The sequence below is a fragment of the Amphiura filiformis genome, chromosome 5 (assembly GCF_039555335.1).
Source record: "Amphiura filiformis chromosome 5, Afil_fr2py, whole genome shotgun sequence".
NCBI classification, from domain to species: domain Eukaryota; kingdom Metazoa; phylum Echinodermata; class Ophiuroidea; order Amphilepidida; family Amphiuridae; genus Amphiura; species Amphiura filiformis.
In genome coordinates, this window is record NC_092632.1 from 36,592,039 (window position 1) to 36,619,740 (window position 27,702).

At 37.1% G+C, this 27,702-nt stretch overlaps 2 protein-coding genes across 2 annotated transcripts in view; both read right to left on the minus strand.

Moving 5' to 3' along the window:
• LOC140152161 (cytochrome P450 3A19-like) overlaps positions 1 to 2,994 on the minus strand; it is a 3,222-nt gene extending 228 nt beyond the window's left edge. The window contains exons 1-3 of the mRNA XM_072174460.1: positions 2,891 to 2,994; positions 2,425 to 2,562; positions 552 to 714 (exon numbers count right to left, since the gene is read on the minus strand). Of these exons, the coding sequence (XP_072030561.1) occupies positions 552 to 714; positions 2,425 to 2,562; positions 2,891 to 2,994 (405 nt within the window). The remainder of the gene's footprint in view (positions 1 to 551; positions 715 to 2,424; positions 2,563 to 2,890) is intronic.
• On the minus strand, positions 2,905 to 25,373 carry LOC140153059 (cytochrome P450 3A24-like). The gene is made up of 11 exons (XM_072175661.1): positions 25,187 to 25,373; positions 23,857 to 23,968; positions 17,156 to 17,249; positions 15,431 to 15,483; positions 12,655 to 12,751; positions 12,037 to 12,153; positions 11,068 to 11,156; positions 7,627 to 7,775; positions 6,276 to 6,409; positions 5,379 to 5,492; positions 2,905 to 3,110 (listed from the first exon to the last, which is right to left on the minus strand). Exons 2-11 carry the CDS (start codon positions 23,955 to 23,957, stop codon positions 3,042 to 3,044), a joined length of 1,017 nt encoding a protein of 338 aa, XP_072031762.1. The 5' UTR covers positions 23,958 to 23,968; positions 25,187 to 25,373; the 3' UTR covers positions 2,905 to 3,041.
• Between the last annotated feature and the right edge of the window lie 2,329 nt (positions 25,374 to 27,702).

Genomic DNA, 27,702 nt, shown 5'->3' on the forward strand with positions numbered 1-27,702 from the left:
ACCATTTTGACTGTCGTCATTGCCAAAAGATTTATATTGCTGCGGAATTACAAAGTTGGAACTGGACTCAAAGATTCAGAGAGTCATCCGGAACATTGAGTGCAACAGAACTTTGTAATCAATAACAAGAAGATTGAGTAAAATTCTTAAATCAGTGTGATTTTGTTGATTGTGTGTTCATGTCTGAAAGCAAGAATATTGTACAATCATACACTTCTCTTCATTAAAAATTCTAATTTTGTTAACTTAAACAAACAGTGTGTTTTGTTGCGCATTATGCAGTAAATTTGGGTGAAAGGTGATTTTGGCCTCAAGTCATTCTGACTCGTATCATACACAACACTAAATATCAAGAGTGATGTTTGACTGAAGCATAGTTTTGTGAACGTACACAAGCATGTACTTAACTGGCATTTTCTTGACAAAATATTACCATACTGACGCGAGTATAGTCCCACCTTTGAGTTAAGTCCCACCCCCAAATTTTCGAAAAATGTTCAACCAAAAACGGGGTGGGACTATACTCGCGTCAGTACGGTATTTATAATTACCGGTGTTTCAGGGTCCAATTCAAAGCTGTACTTCTGCATCATACGTATCAGACCCATCTTGCCCTCCAAGTTAGCAAACCGCATTGCCACACATTGCCTGGGTCCAGCACCAAATGGCATGAAGGCACATGGATGACGTGATTCTTTGGCTTCTTTACTGAAACTATAGATGGGGGAAAGAGAAAAATATTATTCACAACCAACTGCACATGTCTAAGGTGTTAGCACGATGGGTTCTGTGCTTGCTGACACCTCCCCAGAAGCATGAAATATTGTCATATCCACCTTATTCTCCTGATCTTGCTCCAAGTGATTTTTTTTTTTTCCCACAGATGAAAACTCCACTGCAGGGTAGGCAATTTGATGATACTGATGAAGTCATTCAAGAGGTGGAACATTGGTTTTCCAGGCAATCTGGGGACTTCTACAATACCGGCATGCACATTGTCAAGAAACGGTGGAAAAAATGTTTGACTCTGGACGGAGACTATTTTTTTTTAGGAGAAGTTTTTAGGACTTTCAGATCCTCTTTTCCACAGCAGTTCTTTGCAGGACATTTGAAATACACACACAGGCCAGATTTGAGCCATCAGATGAATGTTAAGAACCCCTAGCCTACGACCTACCAACATTTTCAAACAAAGGGCCTGAATTACTCAAAATAAAATTGCCATTTATAGGTTAATGAACGCATATAATACTTGTTGGGAGATAAATTAGACAAAATAATGCACACACGCTGATGTTGATGCGTCTAATGCACGAGCCCCTTCATTAGACGCATCAACATCAGCGCACGTGCATTATTTTGTCTAATTTCTCGAGAAACAAGTAATATGCGTTCATTTACCTATTTCATACACAAGAGAAACAAACACATGATTTTTGCTGTTTTTATAACAAAATTATCACTAAAAATATTGGAAAACAGCTAGAACCAAATATAACTGCCTCAACCCGCCCCAAACTGCATCAAGTCTACGCGAAGCAAACACGTGTGCAAGCACTGTCCGTAGTACGCGGAGTGCACAATATCCACACTCAATGCATGGTTTGGATTTTTCTAACGATTGCTCCGATTGGTTTTGCGCTATAAAGGTTGTTCTGAACCCTGGAATTATGGAAACTTTCGGGCCTCATAACTTCTAAATTGTTGGTCTAAAGTATATAAAAGTATACATATTTAGAATGGCAAAGACTTGATAAGTTCATCTGTGAGGTCAAACAAATTTGGGCCAAAATGCCATTTTTGGCCCCAAATCCCTAAAAATAACGTGTTTTGGCCCACTTCTTTTTCAGTGCATCCTAACAAAAAAATTCTTGGGCCAAATTTTTTTTTTTTTTTTTTTTTAAAAACTATCTAGGACCCATTTTTTCATTTTTTTTGAATTTCGACCAACTTTGAGAAATTTGCACCAAAAATGGTCATAAAATACTGATTTTTCAAAAAATCATAAAAAAGCCCGATTTTGGCCCCAATTTCAAACATTTTTGGTGAAATTGGTCAAAATTAAAAAATGAAAAAACAGGTCCTAGATATTTTGATCTAGTTTTTAAAAAATTAATAAAACTTATCAAGTCTTTGCCATTCTAAATATGTATACTTTTAAAAGTTTACTTTACAAGTGACTAACTTTGAATTTTAGAGTGCTCAAACCATTACAGGTGAGCAATGAAACAAATTCAAAGTATAGACCTTTGCAAGGCAATTCTTAAATTTCACGGAATACCCTCACTATATCATTGGGTAAACCGATCATCAGGCGTTGAATTTGTTTGTATGTATACTTTTATATACTTTAGACCAACAATTTAGAAGTTATGAGGCCCAAAGTCAGACCAAATTCCAGGGTTCAACCAACCTAAAACTTACTTCTCAGGATTAAATGTTTGTGGGTCAGACCAATGCTCAGGATTATGTTGGATATTCCAGGTATTGAGGTGCAGGTACTGGCCATTAGGTATCGTTATCCCATTGTATGTGAATTCTTGGTTGCAGACTCTTTCCAATCTATATGAAGAAAATGAACAAATTCTTTGTTGAAAAAAATCTACTATCCACCAAGTTAGACAAGGGGCAATAACTAATAAAGGAGAAATGCACTGTTACAGCTCAGAACTAATGATTCTTTAGTAAGAAATGGGCACCTTCTATTAATAACTCTTTTGCAGAGCCACCAACCTGTAAGTAGACAATATGGGGCAGACCACTTAATGGTTCTTTACAATCAGGACAATCAACACTAATACATGTAGCCAACACTAGTATAGGCCTACATAGTACCGGTATGCCAAAGATTCCAGGTCACCTTATTGAAATGTATTAAAATATATCTTACGCAAATGTAAAAGGCCACATTCGCTGTGATTCACACCAGACTTTGTCCAAATACTCCATCTTGAAAACTGCATCATAGCTTACAGGTTCCCCTTCAGAAGTCATCTCATCCACTTCTTCCTGTAGTCTTTTCTGTACATCTGGATACTTAGCTAGGGCATATGCTGCAAATGCCATGGTAGTAGACACTGTTTCATATCCAAAAAAAAGAATAACAAGCTCTGAAAGACATAAAGACCACATGAAGTGCAAAGAACATCTGATCAAGAAGGAAGTTCAGCTGCTTACCATACATGATACTTGTGTTTTATCTGATCTGTCCTATGAGTTCCCTTTGTGTGAGAGGTATCTTCTTCTTTGAGTCATCTTTATCACCAGACATGATACTTGTCTTTTATCTTACCTATCCTATGAGTTCCCTTTGTGTGAGAGGTATCTTCTTCTTTGGGTCATCTTTATCACCAGACATGATACTTGTGTTTTATCTTACCTGTCCTATGAGTTCCCTTTGTTGAGAGGTATCTTCTTCTTTGGACCATATTTATCACCAGACATGATACTTGTGTTTTATCTTACCTGTCCTATGAGTTCCCTTTGTGTGAGAGGTATCTTCTTCTTTGGGTCATCTTTATCACCAGACATGATACTTGTGTTTTATCTTACCTGTCCTATGAGTTCCCTTTGTGTGAGAGGTATCTTCTTCTTTGAGTCATCTTTATCACCAGACATGATACTTGTGTTTTATCTTACCTGTCCTATGAGTTCCCTTTGTGTGAGAGGTATCTTCTTCTTTGGGCCATCTTTATCACCAGACACGATACTAGTGTTTTATCTACCTGTCCTATGAGTTCCCTTTGTTGAGAGGTATCTTCTTCTTTGGGTCATCTTTATCACCAGACATGATACTTGTGTTTTATCTTACCTGTCCTATGAGTTCCCTTTGTGTGAGAGGTATCTTCTTCTTTGGGTCATCTTTATCACCAGACATGATACTTGTGTTTTATCTTACCTGTCCTATGAGTTCCCTTTGTGTGAGAGGTATCTTCTTCTTTGGGTCATCTTTATCACCAGACTTGATACTTGTGTTTTATCTTACCTGTCTTATGAGTTCCCTTTGTGTGAGAGGTATCTTCTTCTTTGGGCCATCTTTATCACCAGACATGATACTTGTGTTTTATCTTACCTGTCCTATGAGTTCCCTTTGTGTGAGAGGTATCTTCTTCTTTGGACCATATTTATCACCAGACATGATACTTGTGTTTTATCTTACCTGTCCTATGAGTTCCCTTTGTGTGAGAGGTATCTTCTTCTTTGGGCCATCTTTATCACCAGACATGATACTTGTGTTTTATCTTACCTGTCCTATGAGTTCCCTTTGTGTGTGAGGTATCTTTCTTCTTTGGGTCATCTTTATCACCAGACATGATACTTGTGTTTTATCTTACCTGTCCTATGAGTTCCCTTTGTGTGAGAGGTATCTTCTTCTTTGGGCCATCTTTATCACCAGACATGATACTTGTGTTTTATATTACCTGTCCTATGAGTTCCCTTTGTGTGAGAGGTATCTTCTTCTTTGGGTCATCTTTATCACCAGACATGATACTTGTGTTTTATCTTACCTGTCCTATGAGTTCCCTTTGTGTGAGAGGTATCTTCTTCTTTGGGCCATCTTTATCACCAGACATGATACTTGTGTTTTATCTTACCTGTCCTATGAGTTCCCTTTGTGTGAGAGGTATCTTCTTCTTTGGGTCATCTTTATCACCAGACATGATACTTGTGTTTTATCTTACCTGTCCTATGAGTTCCCTTTGTGTGAGAGGTATCTTCTTCTTTGGGCCATCTTTATCACCAGACATGATACTTGTGTTTTATATTACCTGTCCTATGAGTTCCCTTTGTGTGAGAGGTATCTTCTTCTTTAGATCATCTTTATCACCAGATATGATACTTGTGTTTTATCTTACCTGTCCTATGAGTTCCCTTTGTGTGAGAGGTATCTTCTTCTTTGGGCCATCTTTATCACCAGACATGATACTTGTGTTTTATCTTACCTATCCTATGAGTTCCCTTTGTGTGAGAGGTATCTTCTTCTTGGGGCCATCTTTATCACCAGACATGATACTTGTGTTTTATCTTACCTGTCCTATGAGTTCCCTTTGTGTGAAAAGTATCTTCTTCTTTGGGCCATCTTTATCACCAGACATGATACTTGTGTTTTATCTTACCTGTCCTATGAGTTCCCTTTGTGTGAGAGGTATCTTCTTCTTTGGGCCATCTTTATCACCAGACATGATACTTGTGTTTTATCTTACCTATCCTATGAGTTCCCTTTGTGTGAGAGGTATCGTCTTCTTTGGGGCCATCTTTATCACCAGACATGATACTTGTGTTTTATCTTACCTGTCCTATGAGTTCCCTTTGCTGAGAGGTATCTTCTTCTTTGGGTCATCTTTATCACCAGACATGATACTTGTGTTTTATCTTACCTGTCCTATGAGTTCAGCTTGTGTGAGAGGTATTTTCTTCTTTGGACCATCTTTTACGGAATCATCTCCTCCTGTCTCTGCGGCATCCATCATTAACTGAAGAAAATCCTTCTTCTGCAAAATTTCATGTGTTAAATAAGCTTAAATATAAATATGTTTTTAATTTATTTTTCTGGCTAAAATTAAACCAGTTTGTTTCACAAGAAAAAGGGTGAAAGCATGAGAAAATGGTCTTGCGACGTCCCTGGAAACAATCCCAGTGGTACACTATTTCTTCCTCCATGAGCAACAATCAAACATGGTAGTACCGCCCAAGTTCTCCTAATCTAAAGCATGGTCAATATACTTAAGCTAGCAGTAAACACTGAGGATAGCAATTAACACTTACAAAAACATTTATTTGCAATATTTTTTGAGATATTATGATACCGTTTGATGATGCAGAATATATCTATACATACATTTCTGGTAACTCCCATAATCCCCATGTGATGTAAGCATAGAATTAAAACCAGAGAACCAGGACTCGACTGCCATCTTGATGCACCCATGGAGCAAAAATTGGGGGTATTCAGTTTCGCTCGCAATACACTTGAGTCAATCAAGTAAGAAAGCCGCACAGTCATTTTGTTCACACTTCAAGAGGATGATTCAAGCGACAGATCCCAATCGTCAATGTAAGTGCAACATCGCATACTAGACGCATATGAGAAAGGCACTTGATGTGACCTGCATGCGATACCTAAAGGCTTCAGATGAGACACAGAATTGTTTTCATTCCTCCACACACCATCGAATACCCCCAATTTTGCATCGTAGTTGACGACGCTATTGTATGTGGCAGTATTTAATAAAGTGCGGGTTCTCTGGTTTCAGATCTGTGGCTGTAATACATACCCCAGTTCCTCCACTCTCTGTTCTTAATTCAATGGCTTTTCTGACAATATCAGCAAAGAAATCCATGTATTCCATTGCAATGATATCAAACACCCTGAATTTGTTGAGAAATGGCGATAGGAATGGAAACAATACTGCAAGTAAAAAAGGTAATAAGAAGAAAAAGATGAGAATTAATCTTATTGCGCAATGATAACAAATCCACAAGCTCACATACTTCACCAATTGTCACTATTAAATCATGCGATGGTCCAAACCAACTTTCCTCAACTAGAAGTACAACCAAATGTTGGTGTTACAGATTCTTTTTCAGGTTTTAATAAGTGGGTTCAAAAAGCACACAAAAGAAAGAAAGAAACCATGGACTAAGTATATAGAGCATGTAGTGCGATGGACTTGAAACTCCGTTCGTCGACGTGAGGACAGCGACGTCACACTTCGAACATGTGGACATAGGTGGCAGCATCATTTTTCTTTAATTAGCATAAGTCTCCACAGCACTACGCATATATTTTTTAGGTAGCTTTTAGTACTATCATGGTGGCAGCAGAATTTTCTTTACTTTTTCCAATATGGCTCCGCCCATGAATCAATTTGGCGATGCCATCGGACGCCATGTCAGCGCAGGGTAATACACAGGGGAAGCCGATGCTGTCGCCACCTGTTTGTATTGCGCTAGAATATGAGTTGCAACGGCCTGAAGAAACATGCATAGCATGGTCATTAAGGAAATAGTAATGGAAGAGAACATGGATCTTTACCAACTTCACATTATTTCTGAAGTTTAACTCCAAAGTATATAAAACTATACATCAAAAAACTGTCGAATTAGTCTCGACCGTGATAGACTAATTCGACAGTTTTTGATGGTATCATCAGAACTTCAACGATTTGGAACTCCTAATTTCAGTATGTTAATTTAAAACAAGTTTCTAAATAATTTTTAAAATTAGACCTTTATTGCCAGTTTGATTAGGGTTTAGCTATGTTTCATTTGGCAAATCAGGACAGTATTTTTTAATCCAAAATAATTAGTGCTGTATTTTTCAGGAATAGGGAATAGTGTTTACTTTGCACAGACCATTAGAATTATAAATGGTGTGGCTAATGTGGTGTACCAGAACGTAATTCAAATTTCATGATATTTTTGCTAAACAAATTAATCTGCAAGAAAATGTTTGTACGTAAACCTTATGTAGCCAGAGATTTCCAGTGGTATAAAAATCTGAACTTTTTTTGTGAAAAGTGGGGTGGTCGGATGATGCTGTTGATCATTTAATTGCCCTTTTAATGCAAATTTTAAATTAAAAACACATCTCTATGGGATTAGCATCTTTATGACAATACTCACTCCTGAGCAGAAGTCCAGGCTTCTTTATGTCTACATCAAGAAGTTTTTTGGTGTGATCCAGGAATGTATCATCTGGATTTCTCTGACAGTCAGATTCTAATCCATAAGCACAGCATGCAATAATATCAAGAACATAGGCTCCAAAAACACTGGAAAGTTTAAAAAAGAGAGTTAATGTTTATCAAAATATCATGATGCTGTTAGATGACTCATTCTTCATTGCAAGTCAAAGTTTAACATTGACAAGATAAAGAAAGCAGCAAGTTCAAATAAAAATGTCTTTAAATAAAAATTCCTTTAAAAAAAGGAATGGGGCGCCCAATGTGAGCTGGACGGGATGTGATGATCAAATACGAGAGAAATGTTTCATGGAATGAAGCTTTCGTGTCAATTTGCGATTATGTGGGGTGGGAGTTCTGTTTTGGGGGGCCTATTGTAGTGAGGATATTGCTTTGGATATTGAATATTGTTGAATTTTGTTATGCAGGGCCTAGGGTATATGATGGATAGTATAGAAGATACAAATAAGTAAGTTCCCCCCCCCCTAGTCATCTATACACTCATTCTTGTCACACGACGAATATCGACAAAGTCATGTAAACGTAATTTCATTTTTCACCCGACCTCCGTCCACAAACAATCCTGAAATGTTGAAAACCTGGGGTCAGCGCACTCATGCCAGTTTATCCTAAGGTATACTTTGTGTCTTTTGTAGCCAACCCTGTGGCTAAGAGAGGCTAGGAAATACTTAAAACTAATACAAAAAAAAAATCATACCCTCCTTTCATATCAAACAATTCCAAGAAAATGACAGGCCTGTTAAATCAAGGGTAAGATCGATCGTTATTCTTCATGAGACGGACACAGCCCATTTTTATGTTATTAATTCTGCTAAAAATAGTAATTAATAAATAACAAAATTACGTCATAATTATGACTTTAAATCGGCCATAGAACTCTATTTTAAACGGACTAAATAGCCATTGGGGTTTCTTTCACTTTACCTTGCTAGGAACCCTTCCCAGCAGTTAGGCATATTACAATAAATATTATTTCATTCAGCATTATGGGTAAACACTAACAAAATGATGTAGGCCTAAATCGTACATTATTGCTTTAAACTGCCCAACAACGGTGAACCACGAGTTAAAAGTGGCCTAATTGGGCTACCATATCGTGGGGTTGGCAACTCGGGTTGCAAATACACTTCTGACCTTCAACACAATCATGTCTTTCGAATTTATTCCTTTCTCTGCTGAGCAGAATTGAAATTTGTTAATTAATGTTTTTTATCAGAGATAGTCACCACAAAGATACTGAGCTGTGTTCTAATATTTGGTCACAATCAGTTAGCAGTCGAGCACATAAAGCAATTAGTGATTTCATGATTGGTCAGTAGTTGTTTTGTTTGGTTTAAGGATTAGGTGTGCAAAGGTCACTATGGACCACAATGGCCTCATTCCAGTGGCATATTATCAATAACCTCAATTAAACAATCATAGTGCAAAATTTGACCTTAAGTTGCAGAGTATGAGTTTTTGTACTCACATTTTCAAAGGTCATTCAATGAATGCACAAATGTATTGGGGTTAAAGAACTGTGCCCTGATAGATGAGCATGTTGTAGATTCTTCACACTGTAAACAACTAGTTCATGTGCAAACATGTTCAAAACATACATAATTAGAATGGTCAAATGTCACCGTCTATCGGGTTCTAAGAGGCGGTAAACTGCAGTTTAAACCATACCTGACCATACAAAGGTCACGATGTATTTGTGTTTTTATAAGTCCATTAATTTTGTATTTTAAACAAAGAATATACGCACAACATTTTATCCCGTGCACATCAGAAAACAATAATAAAATAAAATCCAAGCATATTGTGGTTTTATTTGTAAGCTGGGAATAATTTTAAGCAAAACAGTTACGAAGTAAATCTAGCAAGACTGAAATTAGAAACTTTTTGCAAAGTCAAGCCAAATAATGGGGGACGCCGCCGTAGCGGGCGGCGCCCCAAAAACTTTTTGCAAAGTCAAGCCAAATAATGGGGGACGCCGCCGTAGCGGGCGCCCCAATAAGGAATGGGGCACCCAAATGGGAGCTTTATTGGACTAATAAAGAAGATGCACATGGCAAAACTGGTCAAAGATGGAGGAGTTTTATTTTTTTTCTCTTAGGATTTTTAAGGGGGACATCCCCAATATTAAAATTTAGAGGGAAAGTGGCTCCTCCACCTCCCTGTTCCATGGGTACTCAACTTCCATGTTGCTAGGGGTGATTGGTGGTTATATCTGTCAGAAATACATACTCTTAAGGGCTGGGGTATGAACGTTTGGACAGTATTTATTTTGGGACATTAGAGTACATCAAACATATCGAATTGCATTCTGAATACGAAGAATGTCCTTCTGATATCAAATAATTTTGATTTTTTGAAATTCGCAACTTAATACACATTTTATGGCAAATCATTAAAACTTGATATTTTTGATATTTTGCAGTACTCGAAGTAAACTTTATAAATCTGATGATTTATACTTAAAGTGTATGTAGGTGGGATAAAAAGCCGACGATCAATTGAAAATTTTGACCTTTCAGTATTGAATATATGGATCTTTTTCCAAAAACACCAAAAAAATTAGGTCTTTTTGGGAAAAAATCCATATCTTCAATATAAAAGGTCAACATTTTCAATTGACCGCTAACTTTTCCTCCCAGCTACATACACTTTAAGAATATATCATTAGATTTATATAATTTACCGAGGACTGTTATATATCAAAAATTTGAAAAATATCATATTTTTATAATTTGTCATAAAAATTTGTATTATATTGTGATTTAAAAAAAATGAAAATTATTTGATATCAGAAAGACATGCTTCGTATTCAGAAAGCAATTCGATAGGTCTGAGGTGCTCCCATGTCCCACAAAAAATACTGTCGAAACGCAATAAACGCTCATAACTATACAGGAGCGGTGAATTGCTTTTCTTAACTAACAGGCTTCAAAGAGCGGAACCTGGAGGAAAGCTAAAAAGCAACAATGTAAACAAATTGATGAATAGAGCTAGATATTTTAGATTTTTAAGAGGATTTGTTTTAATTGGTCTTGGAAGAAAGGAAAAACATATGCAGATACCAAGAAAGTTAAGTCATGAATTAATAGGCTTATGAGTATCTGATGGGCCCTAATGGTTCTGAACTTCCAATCATAAATACACTGTCAAACATCATGAACATGAAATTGCTTGCTTCTAATGTAAATAAATTATTTCTAGCTTACTTATACTTGTAGCTTACTATCACTTTAATATTAATTCAATTCCTACTGTTTTGCATATGTGTATTACATTTAATGAAATACTGTAGAAATGTATATATTACACATATAAAATCACATAAATAATATAAGAACATTCAAACACTATAGAGACTTACTCTTTGGAGTCAAAACTTTTGCCCTCCTTGTTCTTTCCATCCAAGATTTCCAACAAGATATCACATTTACTATTCATAGCAGGTACCATCTAAAAATAAATAAATGAAAATATGTAAAACTTGATTGTTCCTTTTCAAACTTCAAATTTTTCTTTTCACTTTTCCTTTGCCAGATAAAGACAAATGACATGGTATGATAACAGAAGCCCTGATTGGTCCTCATAGGAAAAATCATTCTTTCCCATAATGCACTGGTAACATTGCACACATGTACGGACCTTGTTAGTAGGGTCAGTCAGTGAGGTGTATCTTGCATCTTGCATGCTGTACAGCAACCAAGCTGATATTTTAGAAACATTGTTATTTTTGTGTGACAAATACTAAAAATTATACTCATGATATCCAGGCGGATGGCTTGGATGCACTCTCACTGGTCAGCAGTGGAATATACATGTGATTATGTGAAAATACACAAGAAGGGGGCCAAAGCTATCCAAATTATCCAGCGTATCCTGGATTATCCAGCGTAAATCCAAACGATGCATCTGTTTACCATGTTTACGGATGACTTTTATAAGACAAATGAGCACAAAGCACACAAAAATAATTGTAATGCTCCCACAAGGAATGATGTCGCCATATGGATAGTAACTTTTGCTATGCATCCATAATCCAAACTAACTTTTGATACACATCCATAAACCAACCTAACTTTTGGTATGCACTATACTATGCATCCATAATCAAAACCCAACTTTTGGTGTGCATCCATAATCCAATCAATATATGCATCCACCAAGTAAACCAAATTTTGGTATGCATCCATAATCTAAACCAACATTTGTGCATCCATAATCTAAACCAACTTTTGTGTGTATCCATGATCCAAACCAACTTTTGGTGTCTATCCATAATCCACTGAACCCAACACTTGCAGTACACCCTACACTTATCCCTACACAAACAAACCTGTTTCATCTTAGATCCACTGAATGTTGGGCTTATATAACTCCTTCCTCTCTTCCATACTTCACCAGTAGATTCTAGTATAGTCTCAGCCAAGTAGGGAGTTGAAAATGATTTAAGCTGCAAAGGTGATAAAAAAATTAGGAGAATTTTAGAACAGCTTAGAACGGCCTCAAAAAGACCTTCTATATGTTTAACTTGACTTATTTTTCACAAACTTGAAATTGCTTACCGAGAGGAAGCTTTCATCCAGAGCTTCTATAGTTTGATCAGCTCGTAATTGGCGGGTCCACTTATAACATTGCGGATTAATATCAATATATATAGAGAGAGGATCACTACACCACACAGCGAGTCTGTTACCTCCCTAGCATTGATTAAAGCCAGTATCTATTTGTTTACCTGGATGGGGGGGGGGGGACATGCAATAAGGGTGAAGAAGCTTGCCTAATAGTGCTTAACACATTGGCACCGTGGGGACTTGAACCTACAACATCAAGCTCCCTCACAATTATGAGTCAAAGTCTTAGACCATTGTGCCACCATGCCCCATAGTCCCCATACCCACTACTAATTTGTTTGGCACATGTAGCAGAAGTTTAAAATATATTAACAACTCACAGATCTGCTTTGAAAGCTTGGGAAATCTTTGATGAGAATCTGTCTGGCCATATCTGCATCCGATACTACTAATGCTGGTGTTTTCCCCATAAATACACTGCAGAAACAAAATAATAATACAAAGATAACTCGATGTGTCCACCGCAATAAACTACAGTCAGTCTACTTTGAAGTACAAAGTACACACGTGTGACGCACACATTATGCCGACTTTGAAGGCACGCATACCTGTAGCAGAGACGCAGCACTGCGCACTGTTTATGTGCTGTATACGCGCACGTTTTTACTTTGTACTTCAGAGTGGACAAACTGTATGCGTCCACCGCAAGGCAAACAACTCTCAAAGCAAGTGTTACTCTACGTCATGCTTGAATGGCGCACACCGTCACCATCCCTATATCTTCGTGTTAAAAATTGCCGTGGTAGTACGATAAATCCTCACGTTTTTCAACAACTACGCATGGTGATTTTGAGCTATTTTGTTCGAGATAGGCCGTGCGACTCAGGCTATGCATACAATTTGAGATTTTGAGAGCCGGCCACACTGTTTCTATTCTATGTTTTACGATTTTCGCATGATCAGTATATGGCTGGCCGTAACCGCCACAACGTGGAGCTGCTACGCGTAGCTTACTTTTCGCTTCGCGGAGCTAAATTGACCAATCATGTTAGATCTTTTCATTATGCATCATCGCTCCAGAGAGAAAACTCTTGCCAAAATTAATGTTTACTATGTGGATTTTAAATGAATCGAATGTAAATAAACCACAAACAGTTGTACAGGATCAATACCATTGTTTGATTAGTGTATAGTCAATGTTACCTTGCATGCATGTGCCATGTGTGTGGCGTGTTTGTTTGTTTGTCTACTGTGTCAGGCCAGGATCACTGACACCCACGGTACTGATACTGTCATACTATCACGGTGATCATATTGTTGAATGTTGTTGACTTTAAAATAATCATGATGCAGTCATGTCTACAGTAGAATTCACCACGACCTTTGAAGGACTTAAACCCCATTAAAAGCTATTAAACCAAGATAACACTGAATGAAAACAGCTCAACTATGTTACATCAGATCTTCTCTGGTTAAATACACACTGCACTTGTGTCTGTTTTACCTGTGCAATGAACAATGAGCTGGTATTATAGTTTCAGTTGGGTGAATGAGTAAAAAGCGCACGCAAGGTAACAATACTGTCTGGGCTTTTGTTTACGAAATGAGACAATAGTCTGCTTATTGTTAACCAGCGTTCTTGAAAATGAGAAGCATAATGGTTTGCAGACTTAACACGGTTTAGAAATAATTTGTTCATATTTTTTGGTGTTATCTGTCGTTTGCATATCCTTCCTAAAACACAAAAGTACCAATATTTCCAAACACCTAAATTAGCTAAAAATTTAGGAAATGTTACAAAACTATATTTTCTAGAATTTCAGAGAATACTTTAAATATTGACTGGTTATTTTTTACACAGTGACGTCATATAGGCAATGGCATAATACTTCAAATACACACTAGGTCACGCGTCAATGGTGAGCGCACTGAGTATTGTGTATAGGAAAACGGGCAGTACCGTAACTACAGTATGTATGGCCTACTACTAGTATATAAAGTAAATCCGAACTGGTTTGCTGAAGGTCGAATTCCGCAGGCCACGCCCGCATAAGATGTACAAATCAGCTCCCGGCGATACACTGCAGATCGCAGAATTGTGTGCATGGTTTACCACCACTCTGCCTAGCTATATAGTTGTGTACAATACTGTATGAGTTTCTTGTGAGTGCATGTCCATCTTAATAATAAGTCGGTTCGTACTTTTCATAAATTACTTTTATTACTATCGTGACCGAGGATATCTTGCAACTACATGAAGCTCGTCTGGCAAATTCTTAATGACGAAATTCGCTTCACGTAATGAGTAAGTCGTACTTGATTGGTCAGTTTTACCTCCGAGTAATGAAAAACTCTAACATGATTGGTCAATTTGGCTCCACGGAACAAAAAGTCAGCTACGCGTAGCAGCTCCACGTTGTGGCGGTTGCGGCCTACCATATCAGTATCCCATATGATATTTCTATTGTAAGAAAATTTTATTTGTTGTCACGTAAATCACAGGTTTCGTTTAAATGTACTAACTGGAAATTAAATGTACTAATTAGTGAGGGCCGGTATTTTGCTGTGGATATGTTTAACTGCAATTTGCGCGGTAAAAAATTTGAAATCCTGGGTAAAAATTTTGATAATATTCAACTCTTTGAGAAAATTATTTTATAAAGGAATGCTGGTAAAACCAGGTGCAATACAATGTACATTATTGACACACTATCACGCTCTTTATCTTCGTCAATAATAGAATAATCGATTTCAATCGAATTGAATGCATGAGTTTGTAGTTGACTACTGAGCGACCTAAGCGATCGATTGCTAGCCAATCAGATAGAACTCCTTTTCTTGCGTTCAGTGAAATACCACTCGCCTGTCGCTCACTACCACTCGCCCGTCGCTCACCAACGGAGTATTAAATTTATATTTATCGTATAGGACGTCGACGGTGTGTGGCGGTCACTGTGACATATCAATATTGAAACCGAGGACTTTTATACACATACAGTATCCGACAATCATGATTATCATTGATCCCCGCACTGGGGACTTGACATCACACCTATATATTGGCTCAATGTTTTTGGCTGTTTAGCATGCACCCTCAAATCTTACAACTGTGGATGAGTGTACATATTTATAAACACAAACAATTTTTGTACTTACCCAAAATATTTCCCATACTTCTTTGACCATTTATCATATGCTGGAATTATACCCTGTCCCAATAAAATAGTGGAAAATAATCCATAAACAAGCATAAAGTACATCGTACACATCCAAAACACACACACCCACACCCCATCCGGCCCACACACCGACCCCTACATGTGTTTGCTGGCAAACAGGGACCCTTTACTGGACCGGAAATGGGCCATGTTTTTTTCAGATTTTCTACAGCTAACCGGAGACGTTGACCCGTTGCTGTAACCGAGAGTAACGTTCATGGTTGATATGTTAAGTCTCATAAAAACATTGGCGTTTGATGGCAAACACATATGCGAACCCGCTACATTAATATGGAAATATGCCCAGGGGGGTCACTCCCATTGTGGCCTGTACACCATCCGCGACAATCAACTTTTGAAAAGCACCCTAAACAAGGATTTAACCCTTGGCTAAAACAATACCCTAAACAGGTATTTTATTCCTTGCATCAAATTTCATATCCTAAATTTCATTTCCGCGTATTAGCAATTGCAATTTTGCTACCCTTTTTCCAATATTTCATGTTTTTGACACCCTAACGCGTTACGCGCGTATCGTGCTTACCCACGAAAAACTACCCTTTTTACGCGCTTTTCATTATCGCGGATGGTGTACAGGCCACAATGGGAGTGACCCCCGGGAAATATGGAACCCCTAATTGGCTCCACAGGGCACACACCAAACACCTTAAAAAGACAACAAACTATACAGGTAGGCCCCTGGAAATCTTTATTTTAATTGCTACAGTCAGTCCCAAAACCTACAATTTGCTCCAAAGCATTAGCAATAAGACCACCCCACCCACAAAGTAGATTAGTTAATTAAGGGCTGGGGTATGAACGTTTGGACAGTATTTATTGTGGGACATTGGAGCACATCAGACATATCAATTGCATTCTGAATACGAAGAATGTCATTCTGATATCAAATAATTTTGATTTTTGAAATTAGCAATTTAATACAAATTTTATGGCAAATCATTAAAAATTGATATTTTTGATATTTAATAGTACTTGAAGTAAACTTTATAAATCTGATGATTTATACTTAAAGTGTATGTAGGTGGGATGAAATGACGACGATCAATTGAAAATTTTGACCTTTCGTATTGAAGATATGGATTTTTTTTTCCCAAAACACCAAAAAAATTTAGGTCTTTTTGGGAAAAAATCCATATCTTCAATATGAAAGGTCCAAATTTTCAATTGACCGTCGGCTTTTCCTCCTGCTACATACACTTTAAGAATATGTCATTAGATTTATATAATTTACCGAGGACTGTTATATATCAAAAATTGAAAAATATCAAATTTTTATAATTTGTCATAAAATTTGTATTATATTGTGATTTTCAAAAATGAAAATTATTTGATATCAGAAAGACATGCTTTGTATTCAGAATGCAATTCGATAGGTCTGAGGTGCTCTCATGTCCCACAAAAAATACTGTCGAAATGCAATAAACGCTCATTTTAGATCCCTTAAGCTGTGTGTAATATATCTCCCAACAAATTCACAATCAAGCAGAAGGGGTCAAGTGATGTCATTGTTGATTTACAGCTTAAAAAGCTCTAAATCAATAATGACCTCACCTTTCCCCCAAATAATATTGGACCTTAAATTCCTAAACAACCTAAATTACCCTATATCAAAGTATTGATTAGTTACTCTACATGTGCATACCTTTCCCATTGCCAAGAAGTTTCCAAGAAGTGGAAGAGGAAATGGACCTGAAATTCCCATCCTCCAAAAATAGGTTAGATGGTACACCTGATTCCTGGAAACAAATAAAAGTGGATTGGTAAGCAAATGTTCTCAAAACAGATCCAAATAAGTAAATTAGGTACTCACTAGAAATATTTTGATTCCTATCAGGAATCTTGTTCACTCTGGTTTGGTGAATGGTAGTTCTTCTACTTGTTATCAGCAATCTTGGTGATGGATTTTGATGATGTCACATGGGTTGCTTGCCGATTGATGATCTGATCGTAGATCCGATCAAGTCTGTACGCCCCCTCATCCTTGTTCATGGTGGTGTTGCCTCTACTCATCAAAATCCATCACAAAGATTGCCGATAACAACTAGAAACACTACCACTCACTTCTTCTTCTTCTTTCGTGTCCTTACCTCAAACTGTACTTATCCACTGAGAAACACACTTTTGTGCCCGTTGAGAAAATTGCGCCAGATCGTCTGTCGTCACAGGATCTTCCAAAAGCGGGCATTCCAGCAGATGCTGCATCGTCTGTGGCTCTTGTCCACAATCACACATGGTCGGGCCACTGATGTATCCCCATTTGTGAAGGGTATCCTTGCAACGTCCAACACCGGTTCGGAGGCGGTTAAGGCATCTCCAGTTTGCCCAGACTTCGTTTGCTCCTGGAGGTAGTGATTCTGTGGGTTGAATCCCCATCTCAGTGGTGACTGCTTCAGATGAAAGCCTTTCTTTCCACATCTGGGTGCGAGCCTCTGATGATGTTGTTTGCAGAGGGAGGGTACTTGTGATGAAGCTTTTCCTTGACTTCAGCCGCCTGGTTGGTGGTGTGTGGTTGAAGAGGGGTGTCTTACGTCCGTGGTCTGTTTACGGCGTTCCTCTTTGCTTGCCACAGCTCTCCGGATGTCAGGTGGTGCGATACCTGCCAAGAGGTAGACCTTGTCCATGTTGGTAGGCCTTAGACATCCTGTGATGGAGCGGCAGCTTGCGTTGAGTGCAGAGTCTAGCTTCCTAGCATGTGATGATCTCTCCCAAGCAGGGCATGCGTATTCCGCGGTGGATAAACTCAAAGCCAGTGCTGTTGATCTGATGGTATCTGGGCTAGCACCCCATCTGGTGTTGGCAAGTTTGCGTAAGATGTTGTTGCGTGTGCTGACCTTGGCCTTGGTCTTCTCCACGTGGGCCTTGTAGGATATAGGCATCGATCTAGTGTGACCCCCAGGTACACTGGGTTAGGGCAGAAAGGGAGCTTGGTACCAGACCAGGTGATGTTCAACTGTTGCTTGGCTTCCTTGTTGATAAGGTGGAAGGCACAGACCTGGGTCTTCCCTGGGTTTGCGCGCAGTTGATTCTCGTCGTAGTACTCTCTTAGTCCAGTCAGTGTATCTGTCAGTGTGTCTTCGATCACCTCAAAGCTGGTACTCTGGCTGGTTACGCACAAGTCATCTGCATATATAAACCGCTTGGTTTGGCTGTCAACTGGCTGGTCATTAGTATAGATGTTGTATAGCAGAGGAGCTAGGACACTTCCTTGGGTGAGTCCGTTTCGTTGTCTGCGCCATCGGCTTCGCTTCCCTCCTAGTTCAACAAAGAACCTTCTGTTCTGGAGCAGGGTTTGTAGAAGCCTGGTGAGGTTAACATGCCCTGGACCAAATAAAGCACATTAGAAATGTACTTTATCTGTACTTTATGGGTACTTTAACTGTACTTTCTGGGTAATTAGTACATATAAACTGTACTTTAAATGTGCTTATTTTTCATATCCTGGAAAAACTGTGTACTTTAAAGGTACTTTAAATGTGCTTTATGTGACTTTAATTATACTTTATGAATATTTTGATAAATATGGGAAATTTTTTGTGCTTTAACTATACTTTATTTGGACTTAGTTTTTTCCCAGTGTCAGTGAGTATACTTTAATTGTGCTTATTTTGGACTTAACCAAATTTTGAACATCAGTGTGTACTTTAAATATACTTTATCAGTACTTTATGTATACTTTACCTGGATTGGTTTTCCCCGGTATTGTCAGCAATGTAAGAGTACTTAAAATGTGCTTTTCAGTGTACTTTAAATGTACTTTATTGTGGACATCATGGATATATGATGTTTACATGTACAAGTCACATGACTACATTCTTCTAGATTTGAAAATACCAACGGCCATCTTGTGCTAAGGTTGTATAATGCAATGGATGTATAAAACTGTTCATATTTTATAAAATGAGGGACTTAATGGACTTACAAAATACAGGCTTGATTACAGGAGATAGTTACTGGTAATGTATGCTTGCATGTGAACATAATTGTGTTACCAATACTTTGATAAGCTCCATAAATGTGGTAAGCGTATAATTATAAGTAAGCTTATAATTATAAGCTTACTGTATGCTTCAGTATATGCTTTAAATGTACTTTTCTAGTCATTGTGCTTTATTTGTACTTTAAAGGTACTTTATCGTCGTTCCAAATGTCGCACATTGGAATGTTATTTAGAAAGCATATTTAAAGCACAGTGCTTTAAATATGCTTGTTTGGTATAAAGTACAATTAAAGTACAGTACTTTAAATGTGCTTTTTCAGTATGCTTTAAATGTACTTTTCTGGTCATTGTGCTTTATTTGTACTTTAAAGGTACTTTATAAATCGTTCCAAATGTCGCACATTGAATGTTGTTTAGAAAGCATATTTAAAGTACAGTGCTTTAAATATGCTTGTTTGGTATAAAGTACAATTAAAGTACAGTACTTTAAATGTGCTTTTTCAGTATGCTTTAAATGTACTTTTCTGGTCATTGTGCTTTATTTGTACTTTAAAGGTACTTTATCGTCGTTCCAAATGTCGCACATTGGAATGTTGTTTAGAAAGCATATTTAAAGTACAGTGCTTTAAATATGCTTGTTTTGGTCCAGGGCATCCTTAGTCATCTCAAGCACTTTGGCGAGTAGCCGGCGGTGTCATAAGCTGTAGAAAGGTCGACGAAGACAGCACCTGTGATCTGCCCTCTCTCAAATCCATCCTCAATGTGTTGGGTGAGGTTTAGCAGCTGGCTGGTTGTTGATTTCCCTGGGCGGAAGCCAGCTTGTTCAGGGATCAGTAGACCATCTACATGTGACGCAAGGCGGTTCAGGATGAGCCGCAAAAGCAGAGTGAACAAGATTGGAAGTTTCTAGTGAGTACCTAATTTACTTATTTGGATCTTATTTGTTTTGAGAACATTTGCTTACCAGTGATTTATGAACGATCCTGATGAATCTGTTCAGAGAAAAGTGGATTTTTACAAGAGAAAATATCAAAACTTGTCCAGTTCATACTTATAAATAATGATTTTCATCAAATTTTAATTTTAAATGACATGTTTGGGGTTTGAGCAAACTGACATATGAAAATATTGAGAGAGAAAAAATCAGGAATCAGTGGGGACTGAACCCCGGTCGCTAGATTACCGGTCCAGAGTCTTACCACTGTACTACTAGTCTTTGTCAAAGACTGACTCGAGATAGTGAAGCGAAGCGGCGAGTACGAGTCACCAGCAGCGAAGCTGCTGGCGGCGGTTTCCGAGAGTGTGTGGTTCCCAGTAGTTTCTCTCCCTATGGATAATATAGGTACACGGTCTGTAACACAGACTACTGTACTACCTGAGTTCACAGTCGGTACTTTGGCAATCTCAACATAAGTCCCTAGGATAACTCTCTCATTGTGTCTCAGCGGCCAATTATATATTAAATAATTATGAAGAAGGAGGTGGCCTATATGATTCACCCTAGCAGTGCATAAGACAATGCGAGACACAAATATGTGACGTGTCATGTCAAAAGGAGACACTTTTGGGCAGGATCATAAATGGAGAAATAGCCAAAAATCTGCCGCTGGGTGATTTTTTCACAATTTGGGTTTGTTGCAAATTTGCGATGTTATTAATGCTAAAAATATTGTCTGATAGTTTCAGACCGGAATATAACTGGCATCTTGTAGTTTTTGAGACATTTTTCAAAGCCGATATCTCAATTTCCAATTTTATAATACCATAACTTTCGAACTCAATATCTTCGCTTAGGAATGTCCGATTTCATTGGGGAAAACGGCGTTGTAGGAGCAAAATATCTCTATATTTAAGATATGTAAAAACTCAAAATTCATAACCTGCCCAAAAGTGTCTCCTTTTGACATGACACGTCACATATATGTGAGGATCAGAAATAAATGATGCAAGCCCGAGAAAATGATTATTTAAATGACATGTTTGCCCGAGTTCACAGTCGCGACGGTATTTATTTCAAGTTTTGCATTCTAATTTGTGGAAAATACATTTTCTAATCTTTTTCATATCCAATTGTCAAAAATAACATTTTATTAAAATTATGAGCTAACACTTAGCCAATAATATAAAAAGATTTTGAATGCTTAGACTTGTGCCAAGTCTTAGAATTTGGTGACTGCAATTGTTAGAAAACAAGCAAAATCACACATTTTCCTTCAAAATGACAGTTAAGGACAAACTAAAGGCTAAGGATTTAGCTATGTTTCATTTTGTAAAACAAAACAATATTTTTTAATTCCAAATAAATAGTGCTGTATTTTTACATAATAGAGAGTAAGAACTTAAGCATATAAATAAATAAACAACTAGACATTGTGCTCACAGAGCACGGCCCTTAGCCAGTGTTGTTGATCTTTTTATGACTTTTGACCTAGAGTTGTTCATGTACCACCAGCCTATGGTTCATAGTGGTGACGACATTGTAGGGCTACTATGTAATTTACGGGAGCAGCAGCATTTTGAAAAGGGGAAAGAAAGAAGAAGAATCGGACAGAAAGAGAAGACCTAGCTTAGCTAGGTACATACACAGATATCCTTGGAAGGCTCGAAAAGATTGTTTACCTATCTTTATAAAACCTGGCTAGGACATACCTATTCTTACTATAATGTATACTTTAAAGTACACATGATGAGGAATGATCAGCCCAATTATTATTTTACATGGCTCATTGAACCACAATGGGCGTAAGGACTATATATCTTTGCTATATGGATGATATATTTGTGTGCAAATCTATCATGGGGTAGACTGCTTTGCATTCCTTTTTTAAACAATTCATACCATTCCATGCATTAAAACACAACACATCCACATCCCCAGTGACGCGTTTTGGGTCAAGCTGGGAGAAAAAAATCCCAGGTCGACCAAAAATAGCGTATCGCACACGATAGACCACCTAAGTTATCGAAAATCGGTTTCTCCCAGGTCGACCGTAAATTTTGAGTTGCCACATTCGGCCCGCAAACGCCAGGATTTTTAACCAGGTCGACCCATGACAAGCATGCAGCCCTACAATTATGTGCCCCCACCATGGCGATATACATGTGATGAGTATAAACCATATTGTACGGCATTAATTCATAACTTTGTGCGAGCGCCGGTGTGACTTTTACGAAATCAGTTTCAGTGTCTTGGCATCTAAATTAATTCAGTCATAGGCCTACTCTCATTTTCGTATTTATTTAATACAGTAGGACCCTATTCTTGTTTTAGTTTGCAAAATACAGAGTCAGATATAGTCCCGGGATATAGTCATACTTCCAAGTTTTCTACTTTCTTGAATTTGCGTCAACATGTAGGCCAATGCAATTTAACTTAAGCTTACATCCAAGTTCGCGGGGACGGTACTACGACTCGATGTTTCAGACTTGTGAGAAAAGGAAAGTAATAAATTTTGAGAAGAGGTCACAAATAGGATCAAATAAAATAATCCAACAAAGAATCACCCTGCTTAAGTGCCCGACATACGCTAGGCCTACATGTTTTAAACTTTAGTATTATTATCCACCACGAATGAAGTGCCAATTTCTATTAGCCTAGGTTGTCTTTCTATCAACAAACGTGGAATCTCCCAGCTTGACCAATTTGGCCTCAGTGACTGCCCTGCCCAGAGAAAAAAGGATAGCTGTTGGATCAGAACAGGATTGGTGGATTTTCCATGCACGGTGGGATTAGAGGGATAATAAATGTAAATGGTCTACTACAGTAGACTATTCATGGGTGGTCATATGGCCCCCCCTAGTCAATTATAGTGAAAATGATGTTTTTGGTCATTGTCCGTAAGTGGAAGAACTTTGACCGCAAATGATCACGTGACATTTGTGGCACCACCCAATGGTCCTAGTGCTCAACTATGGTCAACATGGCAAAAAGCATATGGCTATGATGTCCGATTTAAGATATTTGGTTACATGCCGGAAATGACCCCTAAATGACCTTTGACCCCAATTCTGTGTACAACTTTTAGACACTAGCTATAGACGATGCATGTGTGCAAGTGATGTCACGGTATGTAGTATGTAGTATGGGGAAGGGGTAGCATTTTAAGTGAAAAACACGTTTTGGCCTATAATGACCTTGACATGACATTTGCGCCCGACATTTTCATGTGACATTTGTGGCACCCCCCAATGGTCATGATAACCAAATTTCGTCAAAATTGACAAATGCATATTGCTACGATGGCTCATTATATGATGGTAGAAGAAAGAAAGAAAGAAAGAATCAGAATCTAAGAAAAAGAGACCCTTAGCCAAATGCCATTTGGCTAACGTAAATAAATAAATAAAAATAAATAAATAAATAAATAAATAAATAAGGAAACAAAAATGAAGAAACTTTGACTTACACAGTCAGCAATGCCAAGCCTGTGTAGATAAGTAGCCATGTAATCGATATTGATTCAGATCCTGCTTCAACTTGCACCTCTTCCTCAACTTGAACATCCATGGTGATGGCACCTTTATAAATATAACATCAAAATATTGAAATATTAGTAATTGGGCATGTTCTCTATCACTGATTTGATTCCACAGTTCCGGTACTGAATATGAAAAAGATCTCTGGCCGTAAGTAACAGTATTGACAGACTTAGTATGTTGCAAGTTGGTGGTAATGTCGGGCGTAATGTTTGAAAGAGCAAAATTAAAATGAGGACCTTAAGGGAAGGGGTATGAACGTTTGGACAGTATTTATTGTGGGACATTAGAGCACATCAGACATATCGAATTGCATTCTGATGAATACGAAGAATGTCCTTCTGATATCAAATAATTTTGATTTTTTGAAATTCGCAATGTAATACACATTTTATGGCAAATCATTAAAAATTGATATTTTGGATATTTAACCGTACTTGAAGTAAACTTTATAAATCCGATGATTTATACTTAAAGTGTATGTAGGTGGGATGAAAAGCCGACGATCAATTGAAAATTTTGATCTTTCGTGTTGAAGATATGGATTTTTTTTCCCAAAACACCAAAGACAAAATAGGTCTTTTTGGGACAAAAATCCATATCTTCAATATAAAAGGTCAAAATTTTCAATTGATCATCGGCTTTTCCTCCCAGCTACATACACTTTAAGAATATATCATTAGATTTATAAAATTTATTTCGAGGACTGTTATATATCAAAATTTGAAAATATAAATTTTAATAATTTGTCATAAATTTGTATTATATCGTGAATTTCAAAAAATGAAAATTATTTGATATCAGAAAGACATGCTTCTTATTCAGAATGCAATTCGATACGTCTGAGGTGCTCTCATGTCCCACAAAAATACTGTCGAAATGCCATAAACGCTCATTCTAGATCCCTTAACCCATCAACTTTCATGCCATGCATGCACATGTAAAATAAAAAAATAAGAACTTGGATGTAAATATGAAGAGTTCTGATGCAAAAACCGATCAAGTTCTCTTAATTTGAGAATGGACCAATTAATATAACTGATCATAAAGAACATAATAAGAAAATATGTGTGCTCGTTTTGATCATAGTTTCTTACCTTGGGATTTTTATAGTAGGGTGTCAATTTAAAGCTAGCATTAATAATAGGGCAGTTGTTGGTGGCCTTTAATAACTAAAAAGTTTGAAAATGGCATTAATCGGTGATGCATCTGAACTGTTCAATTTAGCTTGGAAAAATATATTATCTACACACAATTTACCTCTCAGCTATCAGTGTATATCTCAGAATGCAATTCTATACAGCGCTTTGAAGTTTGTATAGTAGTATAGTACACTGATTATACAGCAATCCCGTCCTTGGTAATTAATCCATGCAGATCAATCTATATAGCACATGACAATTGATCATAACCAACACACACTAAATATGGTAGTACACTCAAAACACCACAGTTAATTGTAAATGCATTAATTGGTATTATTGCCGCTGCATTGTGCAATTATATTAAAGCACAAGTAAATATCATGTGATATGAACAGTGATGGTATATATATATATATTGGCTGGTGACCTTGAACTGTGACTGTACACCAGTAGTACGAAATACTGTAAAAGTAGAAATTTTTGTGTGCAGATATTTTCGTGATTTTATAGTTTTCGGAAAAAATGTGAGAATTTAATTTAGCCGTATCTTCATTAATTGCAATGCATCTCTATTGTAAAAGGATATTTTCGCAGGGTTTTATTTTCGTGATTTAATGTCAACTACCAAAATTCGCGAAATTAAATAAAAACTTCATGAAAATGTCTACTTTTCCAGTAAATTGAGGCTGTAGAATGAATTATTATTCCTATTCAGGATCCAGCTAGTAAGAAACTAGTATATAAAATAGCACATAATGTGACAGGACTTGGTCCATGGAGGCAAACTTGGATATAAATATTTAAAATTAAGCTATAGGCCTATAAATTATTACCTTTAATATACAAACACTAGGCTATCATACAATGAAAACACAGAAAGTCTAACACACTTGGCATTATGTTTCACTACCTAGAAAAAATTGATTCCCTCCTGAGGTTCGTGTCTGTCAATGAGTTGACCAGATCACAAGGGTGTCATTATAGCTAGAGGCATTATAATATAACATATAAATGGGTCAATTACATAACTTTACATAAAGTTACATAATGATACATAATACAATGTGGTATTTAGTTCCCAGGATGTGAGTTTTGCCTGTGGCAATTTGTGGTTTTAAAAATGTTGATCCCTCACTACAAGAGTTATTACCGTCGATTTGGTTGAAAAAGGAGGTGAGACATGATCAAATCTCTCCAGGTAACAAAACACAATGGTTCTTTTTAAAAGTTTTGAAATGATACAATACTTCAAATGTCTATTTTCTATTTCCCTTGATTTCAATTTCAAACTGGCCTCCTTTGGCTTCCATTGACCAGATCGTATCACACATGATAACCCGCATGGGGGGGGTACTCAGTACAAATGACCTGAGGTCTGGGATGTTCTGCAAACATGGGTGGGGGCAGGGGGAAGGGGGAAATGTGCCCCAGGCACCACCCTTATAGGGGGGTGCCAAATTGACCAATTCAGCATCTATTCTGTGCCCCTTCAAGCGATGAAAGTCTAAATTATAACCAGGGATGGTTAAGTTGTTAAAGCCATATTATAACATTTGCTGAGGAGGACGCCCTCACTGATTTTTTAAAATTAATTTTTTTACACGATTATATTGTACTTTATTAAACCAATATACCCTGAAAAAATCAAGACTCTAGGTAATCTGAGATTTTGAAAACGCCTGAATCAGCGTTTTATTATTACAATGGAATTATTAGTCGAACGCATACACGATGTTCATAACACACAGTACATACACGGCGTGCGCGACGGTGATCTACACAACAAAGGGCCGTACCATAACATGACCGAAGGAGTAAGTGCGTATTGGCGATATATGCGCTGGTAGTAAATTCCAATTTTCTTTGCTCTGCCGTAGTTGTTCGGCTCAAAAATAAAAGGGGATATATCTGACAGTAAAAGCTAACATTTTATGGCAAAGAAATGCTAATCTATTTTGTATGAAAATGTTATAATATGGCTTTAACTAAAGGTAACATTCATAATTGTGAAACTCTATGCACATTTTTCCTTTGTCAACAGAAGTGGACCATTTTGACACTTTAAGGGCTGGGGTATGAATGTTTGGACAGTATTTATTGTGGGACATTCGAGCACATCAGACATATCGAATTGCATTCTGAATACGAAGAATGTCATTCTGATATCAAATAATTTTGATTTTTGAAATTGCAATTTAATACACATTTTATGGCAAATCATTAAAATTTGATATTTTTTATATTTAACAGTACTTGAAGTAAACTTTACAAATCTGATGATTTATACTTAAAGTGTATGTAGGTGGGATGAAAAGCCGACGATCAATTGAAAATTTTGACCTTTCGTATTGAAGATATGGATTTTTTTCCCAAAACACCAAAAAAAATTAGGTCTTTTTGGGAAAAAATCCATATTTTCAATATGAAAGGTCAAAATTTTCAATTGACCGTCGGCTTTTCCTCCCTGCTACATACACTTTAAGAATATGTCATTAGATTTATATAATTTACTTGGAGGACTGTTATATATCAAAAATTTGAAAAATATCAAATTTTTATAATTTGACATAAAATTTGTATTATATTGTGATTTTCAAAAAATGAAAAATATTTGATATCAGAAAGACATGC